The following is a 21,590-nucleotide window of genomic DNA, read 5'->3' on the forward strand; positions in this document are numbered from 1 at the left end:
TTACTGGAAGCCAGTGCAAGGACTTAAGAATTGGAGTAATGTGGTCAGTTCTTTTAGTTTTTGTTAGAGTCCTAGCTGCTGCATTTTGTATCACCTGAAGCTGTTTAATAGTCTTTTTAGGAAGGCCTGTGAACAGTCCATTGCAGTAATCAACCCTGCTGGAGATAAATGCATGAATGAGTTTTTCTAAGTCATGTTTTGACATCAGCCCTCTGAGTTTGACAATATTTTTGAGGTGGTAAAAAGCTGATTTAGTTATCGCTTTCATGTGGCTGTTGAAATTTAGATCACTGTCAATTAATACACCAAGGTTTTTAACAGTATCCTTTGCCTTCAACCCTTTTGTGTCAAGGAGAGTGGCAACCCTAAGTCTTTCCTCATTTTTACCAAATATAATTACTTCAGTTTTTTCTTTGTTCAGCTGAAGAAAATTTTGAGACATCCAGGTGTTGATTTGTTCTATACACTGACACATAGATTCAAGAGGACCATAGTTGTTTGGTGATAGAGCTAAGTAAATTTGTGTGTCATCTGCATAGCTATGATATGAAATCAAATTATTTTGAATGATTTGTCCAAGTGGGAGCATATAGAGGTTGAATAATAGTGGCCCCAAGATCGACCCCTGGGGAACACCACAGGTCAAGGACGTTGGTGTTGAGGTACAGTTTCCGATGGCAACAAAGAAGCTCCTTTCTTGTAGATATGATTTTAGCCAGCTGATAACTATGCCTGTAAATCCAACCCAGTGTTCTAGTCTGTGTAGTAAAATATTGTGATCAACAGTGTCAAATGCTGCACTAAGGTCCAGTAGCACTAGGACTGATGTTTTACCTGAATCTGTGTTGAGGCGTATGTCATTGGAAACTTTAATGAGAGCTGTTTCAGTGCTGTGATTTGCCCGAAAACCAGACTGAAAGTAATCAAAATACCCATTTGATGTTAGGAAGGTGGTTAATTGATTAAAGACTACTTTTTCAATAATTTTGCCAATAAAAGGTAGATTGGATATGGGCCTGTAATTGTTTAGCATGGAGGCATCCAGGTTATTCTTCTTGAGAAGTGGCTTTACAACAGCTGTTTTCAGTGACTTAGGAAAAGTGCCAGACAGCAATGATACATTTACAATTTGAAGGACATCCGCCGCTATGAGGTGAAAAACAGTTTTGAAGAAATTGGTAGGCAGAGTGTCTAAGACACATGTGGAAGGGCTGAGATTCTGTACCGTTTTTTCAAGTGTTTCGTAGTCTATCAAGCTGAACTCTGACATCAAGTTTAGTTTCCCTCTGTTTGTTGCTGGAAGTTCAGGTTGTTGAATTTGTAATTGAGCAGATATGTTGAGTCTGATTTTGTCAATTTTGTCAAAAAGGTAACGATAAAGCACATGGATTTGTTTACAAGCTAGCAAAACGGTTAGCATAAGTTTGGCAGACAATGTGGATGTTACAAGGTAAGAAACACGATTTAAAACGAGTTTCTTGTTTCTCACTTCTCTTTCCAGGACGGTAGTCGCAATGTTGCAAGGTTGGTTTTCCGCCTGGGGACGCTAGGGGCAGCGGGAAAAGTCACCATTTTCACAGGAACAGGTCATTTAACCATCCAAATGATTTCTAAACGGGTTTATTACGTTAAAATAGTTGCCAAGTTCCCCTTTAAGGGTCATACTTAAGGGAAAAAACTTAAGGTGCTTTGTGCAACCGGCCACAGAGCCTATGTTACCATAGTTACTTACATAGCCTGATCATATTTGAGCGTTCTGGAACTGAAATCCCAGGTTTACCGCTAACTCTGGGTTAACATACCCAGTTAAGCCAGTAAACCTGCTTTCTGGAATACCCATAGGGAATACCCCTCTGTTCTATGTGCTTTCTGCCTCTTGGTTGCGCACGCATGTTTTCGTGACGTTCCATAGAAATCCATGTATATTTAAATATATTTAATTATATGCATAAAATATAAGAAAGTGGCCAATATTGAATATTTACTTATATTTTGAAATATATTGATACATACATGTAAATGTATGTATTTAACATAGATGTAAATATATTTATTAACATAGATGTGCTTATACTGGAATATGTTCAAGCTGCATATATGTGAATATATTATTTTTCTGTATGGGATAGTATATATTATATAGAGTATACTCCCCTTAACTAGGCCTATTGCAAATATAGACTTGGTTGCGATTTCCAAACAGTTTTTGTGAGGGCTACTTTATGGCTCAACATGCTTCTGCGTCAACTCCACGGCGTAGCTACGACGGCACTCCTACGGCGTCGTGACCATTTTATGGTTCTGCGTCGGGTTGCTTTGCATCGCAGTGCATTTCACCGCCATAACGCTCTATGTCGCCTGTGTCTGCTTCGCTCACCACCGAAACAAGACTGTATGACCGAAACGGTAGCCTACTCAGAATAGCAAACCCCATAGACTATCGTGCCAAAATATTAATCTTATTTGTTTGGCCTTTTCCTGCTTAAATTTTGTAAGCTACAAAGTATCGAGAAATAGACACAGTAAACCAGCAAATAAGTCTGAGGCTATTTGAGAGGTTTCTGCCAGCCAGTTTAAGTTATGTTAGCAGGCGAACTTTAGCACAACTGCCCACAAAGTAGGTATTATGTCAGTGAACTAGCATGTTGCTAATCCCTACAGTAGGCTGCTTGAAACACCGACTATCAACGTACAGAACGTGTTGACCAATCAGTCCATGCAGTCTGGGTTGCCTCGACGCAAAGTTAAACAATTTTTGGAGGTGCACGTCGAGCTATGGTGGAGGGGTCGGAGAGGGGTTCGCGACAACGCAGAGGGGTCTGCGGGGGTACGCCGTCGATTCGACGCAGAAAGCATAAAATAGGCTTTTAATAACCTGTTGAGTGCCGTGAGAGTGCTGCGAATGAACTTCAGAAACAATATTTTATATTAAGCTCACAGACCTGCCCACCCTCCCGACGCTCCCGATTATAACCACACCAGGCCTGTATAGCATAATTAATGTTGCACAATGCCTGCACACAATCAGTTCTATCTACCGTTTTCTTTCTGCTGTCATCATACTGTAGGTAAAATCAAATCCAAAATCTTGCCACACACCAGACTTATGCGACGCTGATGCATCCTCTAACTCCGTGCTGCCTTCGTTATCTCTCCACTTGGCATTTCTACACGTGCACTCAACACCTCCACTTTCACGCGAAATTTAATAAAACTGTCTGAGATCACATATGGGCATTAGGCTACATTACGCAAGCCATGAACCGTCAAAACCGCACGATGCACACATGCCCCGAACCGAGACAAGCGAACCGATTCATCAGATTATTTTTCCCATGAACCGTGCCACCCCTACAGAGACTATAGGATGTAAGACTAAGAAGTTGCAGGAGTAGAGGATGGGGAGGACATGGGAGGCCTACTTTATTTTCTTCTCATAGTGGGTGGCCACTATGATGCCACATGGTCACATCATGTGGTGATCATATTACTGTATTGTTAGTTAACAGTTACAGGTGTTACTGGGGAATGCCAGGGATGCTGGTCAGGACTGGAGTGGGATGGTTGATGCTACAGACGGAACAGAGAGGCTTGAGATTCCTGAGTGGGTGTTTCATTACAAGTGATGCTGTGGGAGGTCTCAGGATATGGTCATTTGTCATGTCAACTTAATCAGGGATGCACACAGGTAGGGTGTAAAAAAGCGAGCATTCTAGGTGGAGCACAGGGGTAGCGTGTCCGACAAACTGGTTTAGCTGCTCATGAAGTCTCAGGGTCAAGTCAAGTCAAGTCAAATTTATTTATATAGCACATTTTGAAAGCAATAGCATTGCACCAAAGTGCTTACATAAAATAATAATAATAATAATAATAATAATAATAAAAATAATAATAATAACAATAATACATATAAACATATATATATATATATATATATATATATAAAAAAGGGAGAGGTGAGGGAGTCAGGGAGTGTTAAAAGCTAGGGAGAAGAGGTAGGTCTTTAGGTTGGATTTAAAACTACTAATAGTGGGGCAGGATTTCACAACATCAGGAAGGCTATTCCAAAGCTGGGGAGCATAGACAGAGAAAGCTTTGGATTTAAGAGAGGCAGAAGGAACACAAAAAAGACACTGGGAAGATGATCGAAGAGGTCTAGGAGGACAGTAAGGAATTAAAAGATCACATAAATACTGGATCACATAAATACTGAGGTGCTAAACCATGTAAAGCTTTGAAAACAAACAGAAGAATTTTAAAATTAATTCTTTGTTCCACAGGAAGCCAGTGCAGTTTAGCCAACACAGGTGAAATGTGGTCACGTTTCTTAGATCCAGTCAGTAATCTGGCTGCAGCATTTTGGACCAGCCAGCTGGAGTCTGTTTAGAGTAGATTTATTTACACCTACATACAGTGAGTTGCAATAATCAAGCCTAGAGGAAATAAAGGCATGTATAAGGATTTCTAAATCACTGTAGGAGAGAGAAGACTTGAGCTTTGCTATTGTCCTATGTTGGTAAAAACTTCCCTTGACAACGCTGTTGATTTGCTTATTAAAAGTCAGAGAAGAGTCTAGGAAAACACCTAGGTTCTTGACCACACTGTGATGGTTAACAGACAGAGGGCCAAGAGACTTGCTTACATTGTTGACAGAATTTGGTGGTCCAAAAATGATTACTTCTGTTTTGCTGTCATTTAGCTGTAAAAAGTTGTTAGCCATCCAATTCTTAATGTCATTAAGATAAAGAAAAAGGTTTGTCAATGAGCAGGGATTTTCAGGGGCCACCGGTATATAAAATTGTCGAGTCCGACCTGAGGTCATTTTCCAAACCCACTCCCTCAATCATTGCACAGCACTGTTGTGTACTTTCTTTGAAATTAAATAAACAACTGAATTTAAATTTCACTACTAGCTACATACCAAACCATGGTTTTGGTGTCTGATAGTGTAGACAGATTAAAAGACACTACTCATTTCTTTTTCTGACTATTTTTTATATAGAAGAAAACTGAAACAACACATTTATGGTCATGTAGCAAACATGGGCTGTCTTGAAGAGCCTGCCATCTAAATCTTTTGGGGTTTTTTTCTTTCTAAAAAGAAAGACCAATAAATGACGTTTGTCCAAACCTTTGACTATATATGACATATCTTTTTTTTAATTACATTTACATATACATACAAACATATATTGTATTATTCCATGTCAGAAATTATATACATTTTGACCAGCAGTGCCCTAACTTTTACATGCCACACAGATATTTTGGACAAGTGTGTAGTGAGATTAGATATTATCAAACCCCCACCAGTAGTATGTCTGGCATTCCCTCCATCTCCCTTGCTTCTGTCAAGCCCCTCCCCTACTACAGCCAACAAGTGGTCAGCTGTCAGTAAGCACATGTGGTGGTTAAAACCTGCTGCTGCTGAAAATAGAATTAGAGCAGGCCAATGCCAGAGAGGGAACACACTGCTTGGTAAAAGACCTTAGAAAAATCACTGAAGACAGTTTCACAAAGGGTACACATTTAATGGATCTGACTGCTTAAACACCTCAGGTATTTGTTTATTTTTTGTGACAATGACTGTGAATGTTTTTGGAGATAGGTGATATTGTGGATCACAGAAAACATTTGGTTGTATTCTAAAACTACCAACATAGCCCACATAATGTACCCACATAATAGATTCACATTTTTCCTATACACTTTCAAGAGACTTATTGTGTTCCGTTAACTTTTAAATGTTAGTAGTTCTTTATTAGATACCAATGTATGTTTTATGTCAGTGTTACTGTATTGCCAAATATTTGCCTGGTGACCCGAATAGACCTCTCTTCTTTATCTCCTTAAGAATGGATGAACAAGATAGATTGAGTCAGGCCTCCAGTGTGGTAACCATTTCTTCATTTCCTGTGAGGCCCCAGGTATTACACTATTCACTCTTTTGTGACACATTTATGTAGTTTGATTGGATTATATAAATAGGTCGAAGGCTGAAGAATTCATTTTATTTAATGTTTTGTATAGACAGGTGAAGAGAAAGTTCAGACGTTTGGGAAAAGATGTTATGCAGTAAAAAGAGATCCTAACTGCCCTGTGGTAATCAGAGGATGGCTCTATAAAAAGGTATTCATTTGATGTTGTTTGTTATTTGCTGTTGAATGAGTCTGTTTTCTGCACCCTTGCATGATTATTTTGGCAAAATGGAGTCAAGGCATTTGAGAATTCATGGGTTTCATCAGGTCCCTTGCCACAGGTGTATGAAATTAAGCACCTACAGTAGATTATGAATGCATTCATTTCTATTTCAATTTAATTTCACTTATAGAGCACCAAAACATTACACATGTCTCATGGGGCTTTACAGAGTGTTAAAACACTCAAAGAGAGCCATGAGTAACAGGGGCGAGGAAAAACTCCTTAGAATTGGAGATACATGTAGATTAGTACACATGTGGAAAGGGACCTGATGAAATCCAAATCAGCAACCAATTACTGATTAAAAAAAAAGAAAAAGAAAGATGCTGGCTAAAAGAAAGAGAAAGAAATCTAATGTAAAATTACAGAGATACAATTTAAAATCAGCAATGGGGAGTCAAAATTGAAGATGCAACTTTGTTCTGGACAGTGCCAAGGGTGTATGGTAGCAAACAAAGTTGTATCAGTGACCTGAGTATATACAATACCATTTAAATGTTTGGACAGACCTTTTCATCCAATGTTTTTTATTGTTCTTTCTTATATTTTCTGTTGAAGATGAATACTGAAGACAAAACTATGACATAACTTCATACACACTAAAGTAGCCTCTTGATTTTTAACCCTCTACTGCACACATTATTATGCAATCATGGAAAAAAAATGTACAGTGTTTTTTAACATATAAAATGGACTCAAATTAACATATTTATAATTTTTTTTATTATTATTATTTTTTAGGGGGTACTTTTGGGTACGTTGCCATTTGGCAACATTGTGCGACAATGGAGCAGCCTAATGTATTGTCTCCCAAAATTGCAGGAATTTCATAAATGATTACAGACCCCTCTTTTAGAAATTATATTGTTTTATTATTAAAATGTTAAAATGTTATCAAGAGCTTTATCAAAAGCATTATTTTAATAACACCATTTAGAAAACATATGATGCAAATTCATAAGAACTGTTGTCAAACGGTAAGAGGTAGTAACAGGTATAGTTACATCATAACAGCAAATACATTCACAAAGCATGCATACATTCACATTACATGTGTAAGAATCACTTGAAATCTATTCCAGGTTTGTGTATCAAACATATAACAACAAAAATATTTTTAATGTGTTGTTTACAACACACAAAACAACAAACAAACAAAACAACAGCAGCATTCTGATGCAAACTGTTGTCAAAATGTAACAAATGTAATGTTGTACAAATGTAACAATGTAACTAAATGTAGTATTAGATAGATATTTATAACATGGAAAACACATTTAAAAAGCATTATGTACATTTACACTGAAAAAACCCAGCACTCTACCCAAAGCAGCACTCTACCCAGAGCAGCACTCTACCCAGCACTCTACCCAGAGCAGTACCCAGAGCAGCACTCTACCCTGAGCAGTACTCTACCTTGAGCAGCACTCTACCCAGAGCAGCACTCTACCCAGCACTCTACCCAGAGCAGCACTCTACCCAGAGCAGTACCCAGAGCAGCACTCTACCCAGAGCAGCACTCTATCCAGAGCAGCCCTCTTCCCAGAGCAGCACTCTACCCAGAGCAGCACTCTACCTAGAGCAGCACTAGAGCAGCCCTCTACCCTGAGCAGCACTCTACCCTGAACAGCACTCTACCCAGCACTCTACCCAGAATAGCACTCTACCCAGAGCAGCACTCTACCCAGCACTCTACCTTGAGCAGCACTCTACCCAGAGCAGTACTCTACCCTGAGCAGACTCTACCCTGAGCAGCACTCTACCCAGCATTCTACCCAGAGCAGCACTCTACCCAGCATTCTACCCAGAGCAGCACTCTACCCAGCACTCTACCCAGAGCAGCACTCTACCCAGAGCAGTACCCATAGCAGCACTCTACCCAGAGCAGTACCCAGAGCAGCACTCTACCCTGAGCAGTACTCTACCTTGAGCAGCACTCTACCCAGAGCAGCACTCTACCCAGCACTCTACCCAGAGCAGCACTCTACCCAGAGCAGTACCCAGAGCAGCACTCTACCCAGAGCAGCACTCTATCCAGAGCAGCCCTCTTCCCAGAGCAGCACTCTACCCAGAGCAGCACTCTACCTAGAGCAGCACTAGAGCAGCCCTCTACCCTGAGCAGCACTCTACCCTGAACAGCACTCTACCCAGAATAGCACTCTACCCAGAGCAGCACTCTACCCAGCACTCTACCTTGAGCAGCACTCTACCCAGAGCAGTACTCTACCCTGAGCAGACTCTACCCTGAGCAGCACTCTACCCAGCATTCTACCCAGAGCAGCACTCTACCCAGCATTCTACCCAGAGCAGCACTCTACCCAGCACTCTACCCAGAGCAGCACTCTACCCAGAGCAGTACCCAGAGCAGCACTCTACCTTGAGCAGCACTCTACCCAGAGCAGCACTCTACCCAGCACTCTACCCAGAGCAGCACTCTACCCAGAGCAGTACCCAGAGCAGCACTCTACCCAGAGCAGCACTCTATCCAGAGCAGCCCTCTTCCCAGAGCAGCACTCTACCCAGAGCAGCACTCTACCTAGAGCAGCCCTCTACCCTGAGCAGCACTCTACCCTGAACAGCACTCTACCCAGCACTCTACCCAGAATAGCACTCTACCCAGAGCAGCACTCTACCCAGCACTCTACCTTGAGCAGCACTCTACCCAGAGCAGTACTCTACCCTGAGCAGACTCTACCCTGAGCAGCACTCTACCCAGCATTCTACCCAGAGCAGCACTCTACCCAGCATTCTACCCAGAGCAGCACTCTACCCAGCACTCTACCCAGAGCAGCACTCTACCCAGAGCAGTACCCATAGCAGCACTCTACCCAGAGCAGTACCCAGAGCAGCACTCTGAGCAGCACTCTGAGCAGCACTCTACCGGTGGGGCACCTTTCCATTTAAGTACGGGCAGGATGGTTCGCCTCTTTTGCCACTTCAGGTTCTTGATCTTTTCCACCTGAGGTGGTGCCTCCTCCTGAACTTCAACTGAAATACATGAAAAGAGGCAAAAGATGATACACTGTAACCTTTTTTACCCTAGTGTGCATGAACGCATGAACAATTGGCATTTCAAATGAAATACTAGATACAGCTCCTATCAAGTATAGAATGGTAGAACATGTGCGTGTGTGTGTGTGTGTGTGTGTGTGTGTGTGTCTGTTTGTCTGAATGGGGACTGCACAATGACATTTCAGCCCTCCTCTTAGCCTTGCCATAGAATACTGCCGTGTTCATTTTCTAAACAAAATAAGTGTATATTTTACTATTAAACTTTATAAAAATAAACAAAAAACATAAATAAATGAGCAAAATACAACCATCCAACTATATCAGTCCACCTATACATCTAAATGTCTCATTCAAACAAAGCTACTCTGCTTTTGCATTAGCATGAGCAAATATGGTTCCACTACCGCACAATGTTACCATATGGCAACATACCTATTTTATTGAATAAAAAGGTAATAATCCTATCAAAACAATGTGACAATGATTAAAAAAAGATAAGAACTTACCCCAGATGCATGAAGTTATTTTTAAATTCTGCAGAAATATGAAATATTGAGGAAAATCTTCCACATATTCAGGAGCACTTCTGCAGCGACTGTAGTCATCAAAAGTGTGGGGAAAGAATGACAGTACAAGGCAGCATAGTGTCATGTGATGTAATCAAAGCATATCATTGGTTGCCACCAGATTCTACCATGAATTTAAGACCAATCATAGCTCATGTTTATTTTCAAATTTAAAGAAATGGTAAAAGAAAGGGTATGTTGCCATATGGCAACACTGTGCAGTAGAGGGTTAATTGCTCAAGGTCGCTTTTGCTTTGATGGCACCTTTTATGCCTCCAGCCAATTATATCAGACTAACAAGATTAGATTCAAATGAATGGGGAGACAATCTCGAACTCTAAAAAGGAATGTCATATCAACATTAAAAATACATCAGGCAAATCCTTGAATTGAACAATTATTCTCCAAAATTGCTCAAATAAGTCTTAAAAACAAGTTGTTCTTCACGTTAACTTTAGCTCACTGTGCATTCACCAACATTCACAGCATGACTAATTGCCAATTGGTAAACTAATTGGTTATGGGGAAAGTAAACAGGAGGCAAAATGTCAATCATGCCATTTCCAACAGTTTGATTGCCTACTTACATTACAGGGCAGGACTTCCAGTTCACAACTCTGTTTAGTTGTATGGTTTATGCACGGAAGGTGCAGGTGACAGCCATACTCTACAAAACAGATCCATCACTGTTTACTTACCTTTACCTATTAGAAGCCAGAATTTGTATTTACGTATGATTTACATGGACTTTCACTCATATTGTAGGACAGTATGGGACTGAAGTTGTGGAAGCGAAGATGGTTTGTGCTCTCAGAATACTGTCTGTTCTACTATAAAGGTAAATACAAAGTTGTGATTTATTTGTATTAAACTGCAGACATTCAATTGAATACATTATTTTGTCCATTCAAGTTGATATGAGCAAACAACATATGATCAGAATTCATATAAAAAGAAAATAATTACACAATATTCACATAGATTTTTAAGCTGGTGTAGGGCAGGTGTAATGTTTACGAAATTAAGATAAAAGAGTAAGCATGTTTTTCCCCCCCTTTAGACAGCAGGGAGGAGACGGTTTTGGGCAGCATCCCTCTGCCAAGCTACAATGTTCTCTTCTGTACCCCAAGAGAATGCAAGAACCGGAAATACACGTTTAAAGTAGGGAAATGATGGAATGACAACTTTTTTACATGTTCCATGTTATTGGGTTGTGAAAAGAGGTATTTACAATTTATCTTAATCTCACAATGAAAAAGATGAGAAAAAAATCCAACCTGGAAGAGAGGGAAATTTATAAAAAAACAATGCATCATAAAAAAATTAACAAAAATATACAGGTGAATCTCAAAAACCCGCAAATTTAAAAAACTTTCCTATCTAGATTCCTTACACATAAAGTGAAATTTGCGTGTGTCACGGTCAAAGTTGAACCCTGTTGAACTTTGACCGCGGCACGCTGTAAATTATAGGTCTTTTGTGCTGAGCCCGGCGGTAACCACAACAAAAATCTTTAGGACATTACCTCAACCAAGTTCACCAAGCTCGCCGCCATCTTGCCAAAACCTTTCTTTTTAGTAAACTTTGTGTACACATACAATGTTCTCAATGCTCGAGTTCATGTGTACAGGTCAGGGGCGGAGCTACGTGGTGGCCAGGGGGGGCCACGGCCACCACTGGTCAAGACTCGGCCACCCTGCTTGCCCCCCAGCCTCATTCAGTGAAAAGTAAATAAAATTGCTGCCGTTCTCGATTTTTGGAAACTGACTGTATTGGAACATTAATACATTTCAAGAATGTGGTGGTAGCTTGCCCCTCACCCTTCCAACACTTTGCAAAGCAGGGACTGAACCAATTACTGCACTACACTCGATCTATGACCATTGGCCCAGTCAGGTAGTGTAGCTTACGGTTCTGATCAAATCGTGCGGGCTGCAGCAGCAGCGGGGCCATTCAAAGTGGCCATCTGTTAAAAACACTTGACAGTAGACTACTACTTAACCTCAGTAACAACAGGTGAGTTGATGATGAGTTGGAACATTAATGTTAATAAGATGTTAGAATGTGTCACGAATCATGGCAAAGTAAGCTGCGTTGGGCTGTCCTTGTTAGGTAAGTAGGCTAGTCTCATTGACGCGTGGGGCTGATCAAAAATAAGCGGATTCCCGCGGTAACGCGGTTACAAAAATATTTCGATAATATTCGGATGAAATGTAAGCAAGCATATTAGGCACATATCTCCTGACGGCTCCAATAAAAGTAGATTAATAGGCCCTAGCCTATAGGTTACTTTATAAAACATAATTTGCTGACTGCGTGTGGTTCTTGCCACAGCTGGTCAGGCAGAGGCAGGCTGCATTGCCTGAGTGGGGAATGGAGACAGTGCAGGAAAGGTTGAGGACCGAATAATTCAAAGTATGTTTGTTTGGTTGTTTGCTGTGCTTTCAGACATGATTCATTTTCAATAGCACAATGGCTTAATTTCTTAATTCAGAGTTAATGACAGTCAGCCTTAGTGTAAGGCTAAATCTAAACAATTAGAAGAAATAATTGCACTAATCCCATGTTAAAGTACTTGGGGTGGATATCAGAAATAAATATAGTTTTTGCCATCATTATAAGATTACATTTTTGCATACAATATTTGTAGTAGGCTATTTATTATTGTTCTTTGAGTTATTGTCATGTGGACAACAAACTGTTTAATGGAAAGCTTTAGTATTTACGTTTTACAACTTTATCAGCTATTATGATGTTCAAACTGTGGAATTTGGTTGGCTATTACTTGGTTTGATGGCATATTTGAAGTATTTCCTCTGCTAAATAAGTTCAACCAGGTCAGCTATAATTCTGGGGCCGTATTCACAAAGAATTTTAAGGCTACAAGTAGCTCTTAAGTGGCGAATTTAGGAGCAACTCCTAAAAATAATGGGTGTGTCACTCCTAACTTTAGGACTCCTAATTTTTTTCACTAAAAGTAATTTAAAAGCATTTTAGACCTAAAAGTAGCACCTAAGTCTGGGACAGCTTAAAAGAAGTCGAGAGGACTCCTAACTCACTAAGACCTATTCACAAACAGCTTTTTGTGGCATTTCACGTTAACCTGACTCTTGCCAGATGAATTTCGTTCCGCCTAGCTCCACTCATCCATCTGGAACCGATCCATTTAAGTGTTGCTTCAGAAGGCTGGGCCTAATCAAAAAATGCTTGCATATGATTGAATAAGCCACTTGTCCGTCATCTATTGACGTGCTACTTCAACCACTCACATCGAAGCCAACCCGTGACGCTGATAACAGTCTCACAGTCGCTTCTACGCTATGTCACATCTATGAAACTCCCGCCCTGCGTCCTGATTGGCTGTACCATAAAATCGGTTGCAGAAATCACTCTCAATGGAAGAGGTCCCAGATGGATGTGAGTGAAGCTAGGCGGAGCTAAGCGGAACGAAATTCATCTGGCGAGAGTCAGGTTAATTTCACGTTGCGATGTTTTTAAATGCGTAGCCTATGCGGCAACAGGAGCTTCCAATCGCGAGGGAACAATTTTGGATTCATAAAAGGGATGCAATAACGCCACCAATAACAACCAAAACTATTCATTGTTAACATGTAAATTAAATGAAACGTTTCATTGTGAATCAAATTAAAATGTTCTCCTCTTTGCAAACGTAGGCATAGTGACAGATTAATTTAATAATGTTGCAAAGATACTGCATTAATCCGTAGGTCTATGTTTCATTAGGCTACTAGGCTATTTGTTTTGCCTTACTCTTTATTCATTTAGGCTAGGCCTTTTTATTCAGTTATTCATCATCTTCCGTCCTTCGCACTACTTGTGTAGCGCACGCATTCTCAGACCTGTCACCTGTCACTCATCATCGTAAGGGAGGTGTTTGGAATCATTCCTGCGTTACAATCATAAGCCAATCAAGGTGGTCACTTCAGTCAAGCTTGTGCATGAGTAATGACGTCATCCATAGCAACGAAGACTCACTCTTAGTTTAGGAGTTGTCATTTTTCCTTACTAAGAGTAGGTCTGAAAGGCTTTGTGAATAACTTTTAAGAGAAAACTCCTAGCTAAAATATTTTAGTGCGATTTAGGAGTACTCCTAGTGGTAAGATAAAAGGCTTTGTGAATACGGCCCCTGAACTTTTATTGGAAATGTGGACCATATTTCAAATACCCACCATACCATATACATTTACAGTAAGATTATGATAATTCTGCTTTCTTTAATGTCACATTTGTAACATATTACAGAATGTCCTAGACTCCCAGTGTCCTCCAGAAATGTCAATTTCAGGATGAAAATGCCTGAAAGGTGTGTTTTGCACCAACAGATGGTATTTTTGGACTTTTTGCAATTGTCAAGGTTCTCCTTTAGCTAATCATTAAGAACGACATCCAGTATATAATGTATATAATCACAATAATATAATCACATACCAAATTTTACAGTGGGCTATCATGATTCAGTGATAGTCTTATTGAAGCTTATTTTACAGTAACTGGCTATTAATTGATATCAACAATCTTGACACAGGACCTATAATAAACAACTGTATTTCATAATCCCCCATACAACCCACCTGGGGGTCGTTTCTAGAAAGCGTCGTTTGCTAACTTGCGTCGCAACCTTGGTAGTACGCTCCATCGTTCTTGGATTTGGTGTTTCTAGAAAGGGTAGTTCGAACTCTCAATCGCAAACAAGTACTCAAAGTTTGGTCGTTTGAACTACTGCCCCTAGGCAGTCGCACTTATGTCGTTCCTTGGTAGTTGCTGTTGGTGTCCGGAGCGCCTAACCAAAAATTGCGAAGTGGATGTTTATCTCGTGACTAAATGATTGATCTATCCTGTAGCTTAATTTTGATTAAGACACTGACTCCCCTACTTGGCTCATTCTTGCTATTTATGTTAATTCGAGTATTGCCTTGCTTTTAGTATTATAATCTTCCCAGACTCTTAAAACAGCAGTGATAAATGGTGTAGTGGCTAGAGCAGAAGACTTAATGTTATCCCAACGTTGTAGGTTCGATTTTCTTATGATGTGAGATTGTCCTCTTGCTTCTCGCTACCTGCAGGTGAACTGTGTGACACGTAGATTCAATTGTTTTTGACTGATGTATTGTACCTATGGTCTCTCGATGTAGAGTAACTATATACATAAATATGTATGGTCAAAACCTATTGTTGTGTCTCGCAGGCCTACTCAGAGATAAAAAGAAGAGCTAGGATGCGAACTCCGGCCAAGTGCGCAGTGCACCAACGCGCTGCCGTTAGTCCACGAGACAGTTGATAACCTATGGGATACCCAGATATTTGTCCAGGCTATATATTTTTTCCAACACAGATATTTAACACAAATAATGACTCATATTGGTATGCTTAAGTTAACTTTTTTATATGCTTGCAATAGGTTTAGGTTTTGGCTGATGGCAATGACAATACCAGCATTAATCACTCGGTTTAGATTAGAAACATGTCGACATAGGCCGTGACAGAACATTTCTAGGGGGTGGGGTATTACACGTTTCCACTGTTTCCACCAATGATATGTATCGCTGCATCATCAACAACGTTGTTGGAACTATGGTGTTCGAACGTCGGAGGTAGCGAATTGCGACACAGGTACGATGCTTTCTGGAAACAGGTGTAACAGTGTCGTTGTTTGGTCGCAAGTTGCGTCGTACCATGGTGGTTAAGCAACGTCGTTGCTAACTTTTCTAGAAACGACCCCCTGCAGGCTAAACTGACTAAAGAGAATTGAGTCTGCTACATTTATTTATATAAAGCAGGGGTATTCAATTAATCTTCAGCGAGGTCCAGTTACGGAAAATTTCCTCAAGCAAAGGTCCGGAGCATCATAATGTTTAACATGCGTGTTTAGGCTGTGTATGTATGTATGTGTAGGCTATATATATATATATATATATATATATATATATATATATATTAGGATGGATGGATGGATGGAGCCTAGTTGCAGGCCTAGGCCTAATGTTTAATGTGAAATAAAATAAGTAGCCTAAAGGCAACATTCGAAATGAGGAGAAATAAGGCAAGATAAGAGTAATTAGGGAGAAAAACTGAGTAGCCTTGGCTATTTTTAAGATCTTTTTAAGATCTTAAAACGATTTTAAGATCTTTTTAAGATCTACGTGAACTTAAAATAACATTTGAGCTGAAACAAGGATGGATATTCCACAGCTGGTTCCTTGAACTCATTAATCAGCAAGTTTAATTTAATTTTTTTATTTTTTTTATGTTGACCCGAAATCCTGGAAACCCAGGAACATCACGTTGTTGGGCAGTGAATGCATGTAGGCTTAACTAGATTGTGGTGGATCAATCATATTGCCTTCTAAATCGTAAAATATTCTGTGGTCTCAGTTCACTGTTGAATGGCCTAGCCTACCCTATGCTTGCTCAAAATATATGCTTTGTCTAGTAGAGGTGCTTCAAATTGGCGCTTTTAAAAATCGCCTGTCTTAGAATATGTAGAAGAGGTCCTGGGCAATTCCGCGCAAAACTGTCACATCCATATTTAGTTGGCGTTACGGACGTGCGTGGCCTATTGCCCCCGTATCGTTATATAAAGCTCTGTTCTCGCTGTCTAGCTTTCTCCTCTTTGAGCAATCGATGATTTGAAAATAACTTACTTATCGTTAACTTAGATATCCATCTGATTGTTTCCCGTCTCCTATCTCCTCGCTCGTTTCAGGCTCAGTGAGTCTCTTCCCATAGGCTTACTCTCACTCGACAATATCAGAATTCACAGATTTCACTGGCTGAGTAGCAGCAAGCGAAATGATGGTTCCTGAAGCTCCTGAAGTAAATGCTGTTATCCTAACCAACGAAACATTTAGCGCAGCTTTAACATCTTACGTGAAAATCTAAATTAGGCTATTATGGTCCGGGATAACGTCATGGTCCGGACTCGGACCGCGGTCCGCCATTTGGGGATCCCTGATATAAAGGATGCCTTGAATGCTTCAAATAGGATAAACTGTAAAAAAGGGTCATCTTATTCTTGTTTAAACACAGGCTAAATGAATATGCAAAAAAAGCAGGACAGGCATAATTTTCTCTTTACTAATAGGCTACTCATGGTTATAGTCGGGTTAGAAAATAGCATCAGGCGAGTTCAGGTTGTCTGTGAATGTGAAACCTGTGCATCAGTGTTGGCTTTACACAGTTTATTGGCATTATTAAAATAGGCTATTCTAATCTTCGAAACATTTAAAGTGGTTTTACTTTTCATATAGTAGTTTTGGTTCTCACGTGCCACCCCAATAAAAAGTCTGGACCCAGCTGGCCCCCCCTATAAAATAATCCTGGCTACACCCCTGTTTCCCATGTTAAAGAATGACTAGGACATCATGGTCTCTGTGTCCCTTTATTAATTTATTATTATTGATTTACCTTAATGAAACAGGAAGTCATGAAATACTGCATACAAGTTCATAGACACTTTCATTACTTTTTAATATCACTTTTAGTTTGTTTATATATATTTTTAGGGGTACAAAATATTTTATGTGCTTTTGCCAAAAAAAAATATTTCTTTATAACACATTGTTCTTTCTCATAAATGTGTTCATTGTTTTATTACTTTCGTTACCAAGGGTCCCAATAAATGAGGAGGACACTGTGTTTGTGTTTGACAGGTAGTACATAAAGGCATGCGCACCTACTTCTTCAGTGCAGACACCCAGGAGGATATGCTGGGCTGGGTCAGAGCTATCAGCCAATCAGCAAGCATGGATACAGATACCACCATTTCTAAGTGAATTAATCCTGTTTCATTTTCCTGTTTCAAGACTGTCTACAATATTTTAACTGCAAAACCAAAGTTAGGTTGTATTATTACCCACTATTAGGTAAACATGCAGTTGTGTAATATGTGTTATTATTATGCCATTACAGTTGTAATTACTTTGATGTTTATTTGGGTGATGTTTATTGTTCCCCCAGGCGTTGCTCTAGTTACCAAGACTTCACAGAGGTAGACAGCACTGAGTTTGTGCATACTCATCATAATACATCTATGAGAGATGTACAAACCAGCAAAAAAACGACTGAAGCATCAACTAAGCATCAAGGGGAAAGAGCAGAATCTCAGATAGAGAATGGAGGGAAAAAGAAGATTGTGCAAAGAAGGTATGGTAAAATTAAAACATCATCCTAGCAATCTAATGTGAATGGTGTCAATTAGGAAGGATACAATGTCCATAAGATTTGGCCTGTAGTCTTACTAGTAATTCTGAAATCATTTGGACTGAAGCTCAGATAAATTCATACATTCACATATAATTAAGAGTACAGTATGCATGATGTGTCCCATTCACAAGTTAGAAAAGAGCTGGCAATTCTAGACCTATGGTCTACTAGTATGCATCATAGCATAAATAAAACTGTTCTGTTTCCTGTTATGGCTTGTGTTACAGCCATAAATAAACGCTATAGTGACAATAATTTTGTAATAATTCTAACAAACATTTTATGTCCTACTTTCCCTGGTATTTGGTATACAACACTTACAGGAAACCTCAGACAGGTTGGGTTTTAGCCTACTGTAGCTAATTAAATTTTAATAAATATTTAATAAACATTTTTCTGCAGAGCATGTGCATTCTGGATATTTGCATGTAGGTATATCAGAAGTATTTTACCAATCCAAGTTTTTGTGAACTATTACTCTTTTTAGTGAGCTGTCAAACAAAGAACAGACTGATGAATGCTGCCCACCCTTCCTCTCTGTTCCAAAATACTTTCCCTCCTGTCCACAATCCCTGAGCTCCAGGGGTCAACTAGACTCACGTCCCCACACTCCAGTTGGGAGAGTTGACATTAGACCTAATAATGACCTGCCACCAATACCACCTTCCAACAAACAAACATTTGGTGTGGAGAGACATGCACACAAGGTAAGGAAGACATAAACACACACACACACACACACACGCACACGTTTCAAGGTACACATGAGTTGTTTATATAATTTCTAATATAGACTCTGTCATCATTGGATATGTTTCTGCAGGGATCTGTGAGCAGCCAGTTGCCACCTTTACCATCTTCCCGACCCTCCCCTAATTTAGGAAACCCACATTATCAGTCCTTTCGCAGTCAGTCATATGTATGCCAACATCCAGCAACTCTGGTACTGTTAGCCTTTGCTGTTCACAGTATTTGTATTTTAATCTGCCTGTTGATGTGAAAGTTGCTGGTCTTTATTTGTACTCATCTTTTTCATTAGCATTTTTGTGAGTGCTCCCGTATAAGATATTGCACTATAAAGCTGCTTGAAAAATCTGTTTTTTTTTTTTTTCAGTCTGAAAGGTATGATGGATTTCAAGGAAGTGAAATGCATTCCAGCAAAACCCCTGACAACCACGTTGATGTAAGACAATGATACAAAATGAGTTAATTGCTTGCTATGATTGATTGAATTATAATCTCTTTTGCATGTTCTTTCAGATTTGTTCCTCCTCTTCTCCTCCCTTTTACCCTGCTCACGCTGACTCATCATTACTTTGTCACTTTCAGGCTGTCTTAACAAAACTCTGTGGATGTGATAAGCAGCTTCAGGCTCTTTGTGTAGAACTGTCTCATTTGCAAGTGGAAAAGGTGAGTAGTGTCTCTGAAAAAAAGTTAATCTATCTATAAATTACAGGAACGTCTGTCTGCTTGTCTGTCTGTTATTCGCATATCTCTCGAACCATTAGTTCAATTGATTTCAAACTTGACAGGTGTCTTACTACAGGCACGAGTAAGTGACATTGTTTGGATAAGTAATGCAAAAGATATCGTTAAATATATCGGTTAAACAGTGTTGTGCCAGTTCACAGCTTTTCTGAACTAGTTCAAGTTCAGTTCATACATGCTCAAAGTGAACAGTTCACGTTCAAAGTTCACAATTTTAATTCTGAACTAGTTCAAAGTTCAGTTCATTTTACTTTTTTCGTGAGATATTTAAATAAATACTTTTTTTCACACTACGAGCTAGAAATCACTATACGTTCTTTGAAGCTGCTCATTAGACATTTGCTCATGACACTGCAATTGTGGGTTTCTTACCAGGTGATGAAACTTGCAGCAGTACAGACAAGGTAGACCAGTTCTATACTTAGTGCAATGAAATCCAGCCCTCGGCGCTCTCGTCGTTGCCTGCTACGCGGCGTTGCTATGCCTACCCCGCTCTGCTGCAATTCATCACGGGTAACGTTGTGCGGAAGCCAGTATGCTATTCAACTATTCTCAGCCGGACACTACGTTGCCCGCAATGCATTGTGCACACATGTCAAAAACCATTTCTGTCTGGTTAAGCGGCACCAGCGAGAATACAGGAAGGAGGAACTTTCTCTCGTTGCGTTTCAAAAGAGAAAACAGATGTCACTCAGTTAACAAATTCCAACGTTCATTTACAGTGATGTCTGCCGTTCATGACACATAATGTGAACTAATTCACGTTCAAGTTCTTTATTAAAAAATGTGTTGCGTTCAGTTCAACGTTCAATGAACGCGTTCTTTTCAACTCGTTCACGAACAACACTGCGGTTAAAAAGCATACATTGGGTTTCTCCGCTCACACAGCACAGCGCAGGGCCAGAGAGGATAAGCGGAGTTTTGGCAGCACTGAATCAGGGCACAGCACGGGTCAAGATGCAAAATGTTTGGATGATTATCATGTCTTACACATCAACAATAAAGACTCCCTGTAGTTTGCTTGCATAAAATGATTCCGCTGATTTTGCAACAACACACCAACAAACACGGGTATGCAGTGGCTATTCAAAACAACGTCAAAATTATGTGCAATAAACTGACACTTCGAATAGCCCCGGCTACTTTGGACTGTCTTTAGTCTTTGAATCAACAAACAACAATTCTGACTGCAAGGTCCCAAATTGAAACGAGTGGCACAGACAACGAGTGACAGACAGAGCGTGATGTCACTTATGGGCTAGCCCTACCAGAGACATCGTTGCAAATTTCATATGATGATGCATCATTCCACAAAATGGTTTGCCTTCTCTATCATCAAGTTATTCAATAGGCTAAACATACTGTATAGTCTTTACTCAAAGCTTTAGGCTTATGCCATTTTGATCAGCTACAGACAAGGAGTGGCAGACAGAGCGTGATGTCACTTATAGGCTAACAGAGATTGTTTTCACATCGTTACAAATTCCATATGATGATGCATCATTCCACAAAATGGTTTGTATTTTCTATCATCAAGGTATTCAATAGGCTAAACATATAGCCATGACTCAAAACATCTGTTAGGCTTATGTCCTTTTGATCTGTAAAAAATGTCACACGCAGCCATGCTTAAATTCTGCTCACTGCACATTTATTATATTGTAATATCATATTCAGTATTCATTATTGAATGCTTATAGCTGGAATGCTGTTTTCCCCTATTATCATTCCCTATTTTTAAAGCAGGCCTACCTGCGGGCATGTAATTGGGCTATAGGTTTTCTACAGGAATAGCATGTTTAAAAGGGCACTACATTAGTATTACTTAAAAAACACAATTTCAGGTGGTTGGGTATGTTCTGTTTGTAGGAAAATCTTCAGGCTGCTCTTGAAGTGAGCCACATACAACGGGACGAATGCAAGTATACAGAGGCACAAATGAACCAGAAAGCCTTGCTACAGGAAGAGCTGGTCACCCTCAGAGCTAGAATATATGACGTGTCAATGGTACGTTTATTACAATACTACAGACGCTACCTTCAGTCTTCTGACACAGTCGGACACAAACTATTATTATGGCAACATTATGTGGCATACTGG

The 21,590-nt window shown here is 39.8% G+C and overlaps 1 protein-coding gene across 7 annotated transcripts in view; it reads left to right on the forward strand.

The window, feature by feature from the left end:
* si:ch211-234p6.5 overlaps positions 1-21,590 on the forward strand; it is a 46,264-nt gene that overhangs the window by 19,173 nt on the left and 5,501 nt on the right. For 3 of the 7 annotated variants that reach the window (XM_042082776.1, XM_042082775.1, XM_042082774.1), the window contains exons 2-12: positions 5,855-5,927; positions 6,031-6,129; positions 10,545-10,617; positions 10,840-10,940; positions 17,450-17,568; positions 17,757-17,942; positions 18,490-18,709; positions 18,826-18,945; positions 19,117-19,185; positions 19,332-19,412; positions 21,360-21,497. In XM_042082776.1, coding sequence (XP_041938710.1) covers positions 5,855-5,927; positions 6,031-6,129; positions 10,545-10,617; positions 10,840-10,940; positions 17,450-17,568; positions 17,757-17,942; positions 18,490-18,709; positions 18,826-18,945; positions 19,117-19,185; positions 19,332-19,412; positions 21,360-21,497 — 1,279 coding nt within the window. Of the gene's footprint in view, positions 1-1,556; positions 1,587-5,300; positions 5,560-5,854; positions 5,928-6,030; positions 6,130-10,544; positions 10,618-10,839; positions 10,941-17,449; positions 17,569-17,756; positions 17,943-18,489; positions 18,710-18,825; positions 18,946-19,116; positions 19,186-19,331; positions 19,413-21,359; positions 21,498-21,590 lie in introns of those variants that run through there. The other 4 variants (XM_042082778.1, XM_042082777.1, XM_042082779.1 and 1 more) reach the window with 4 other exon arrangements.

The sequence above is a fragment of the Alosa sapidissima genome, chromosome 24, assembly GCF_018492685.1.
Source record: "Alosa sapidissima isolate fAloSap1 chromosome 24, fAloSap1.pri, whole genome shotgun sequence".
Classification (NCBI taxonomy): domain Eukaryota; kingdom Metazoa; phylum Chordata; class Actinopteri; order Clupeiformes; family Clupeidae; genus Alosa; species Alosa sapidissima.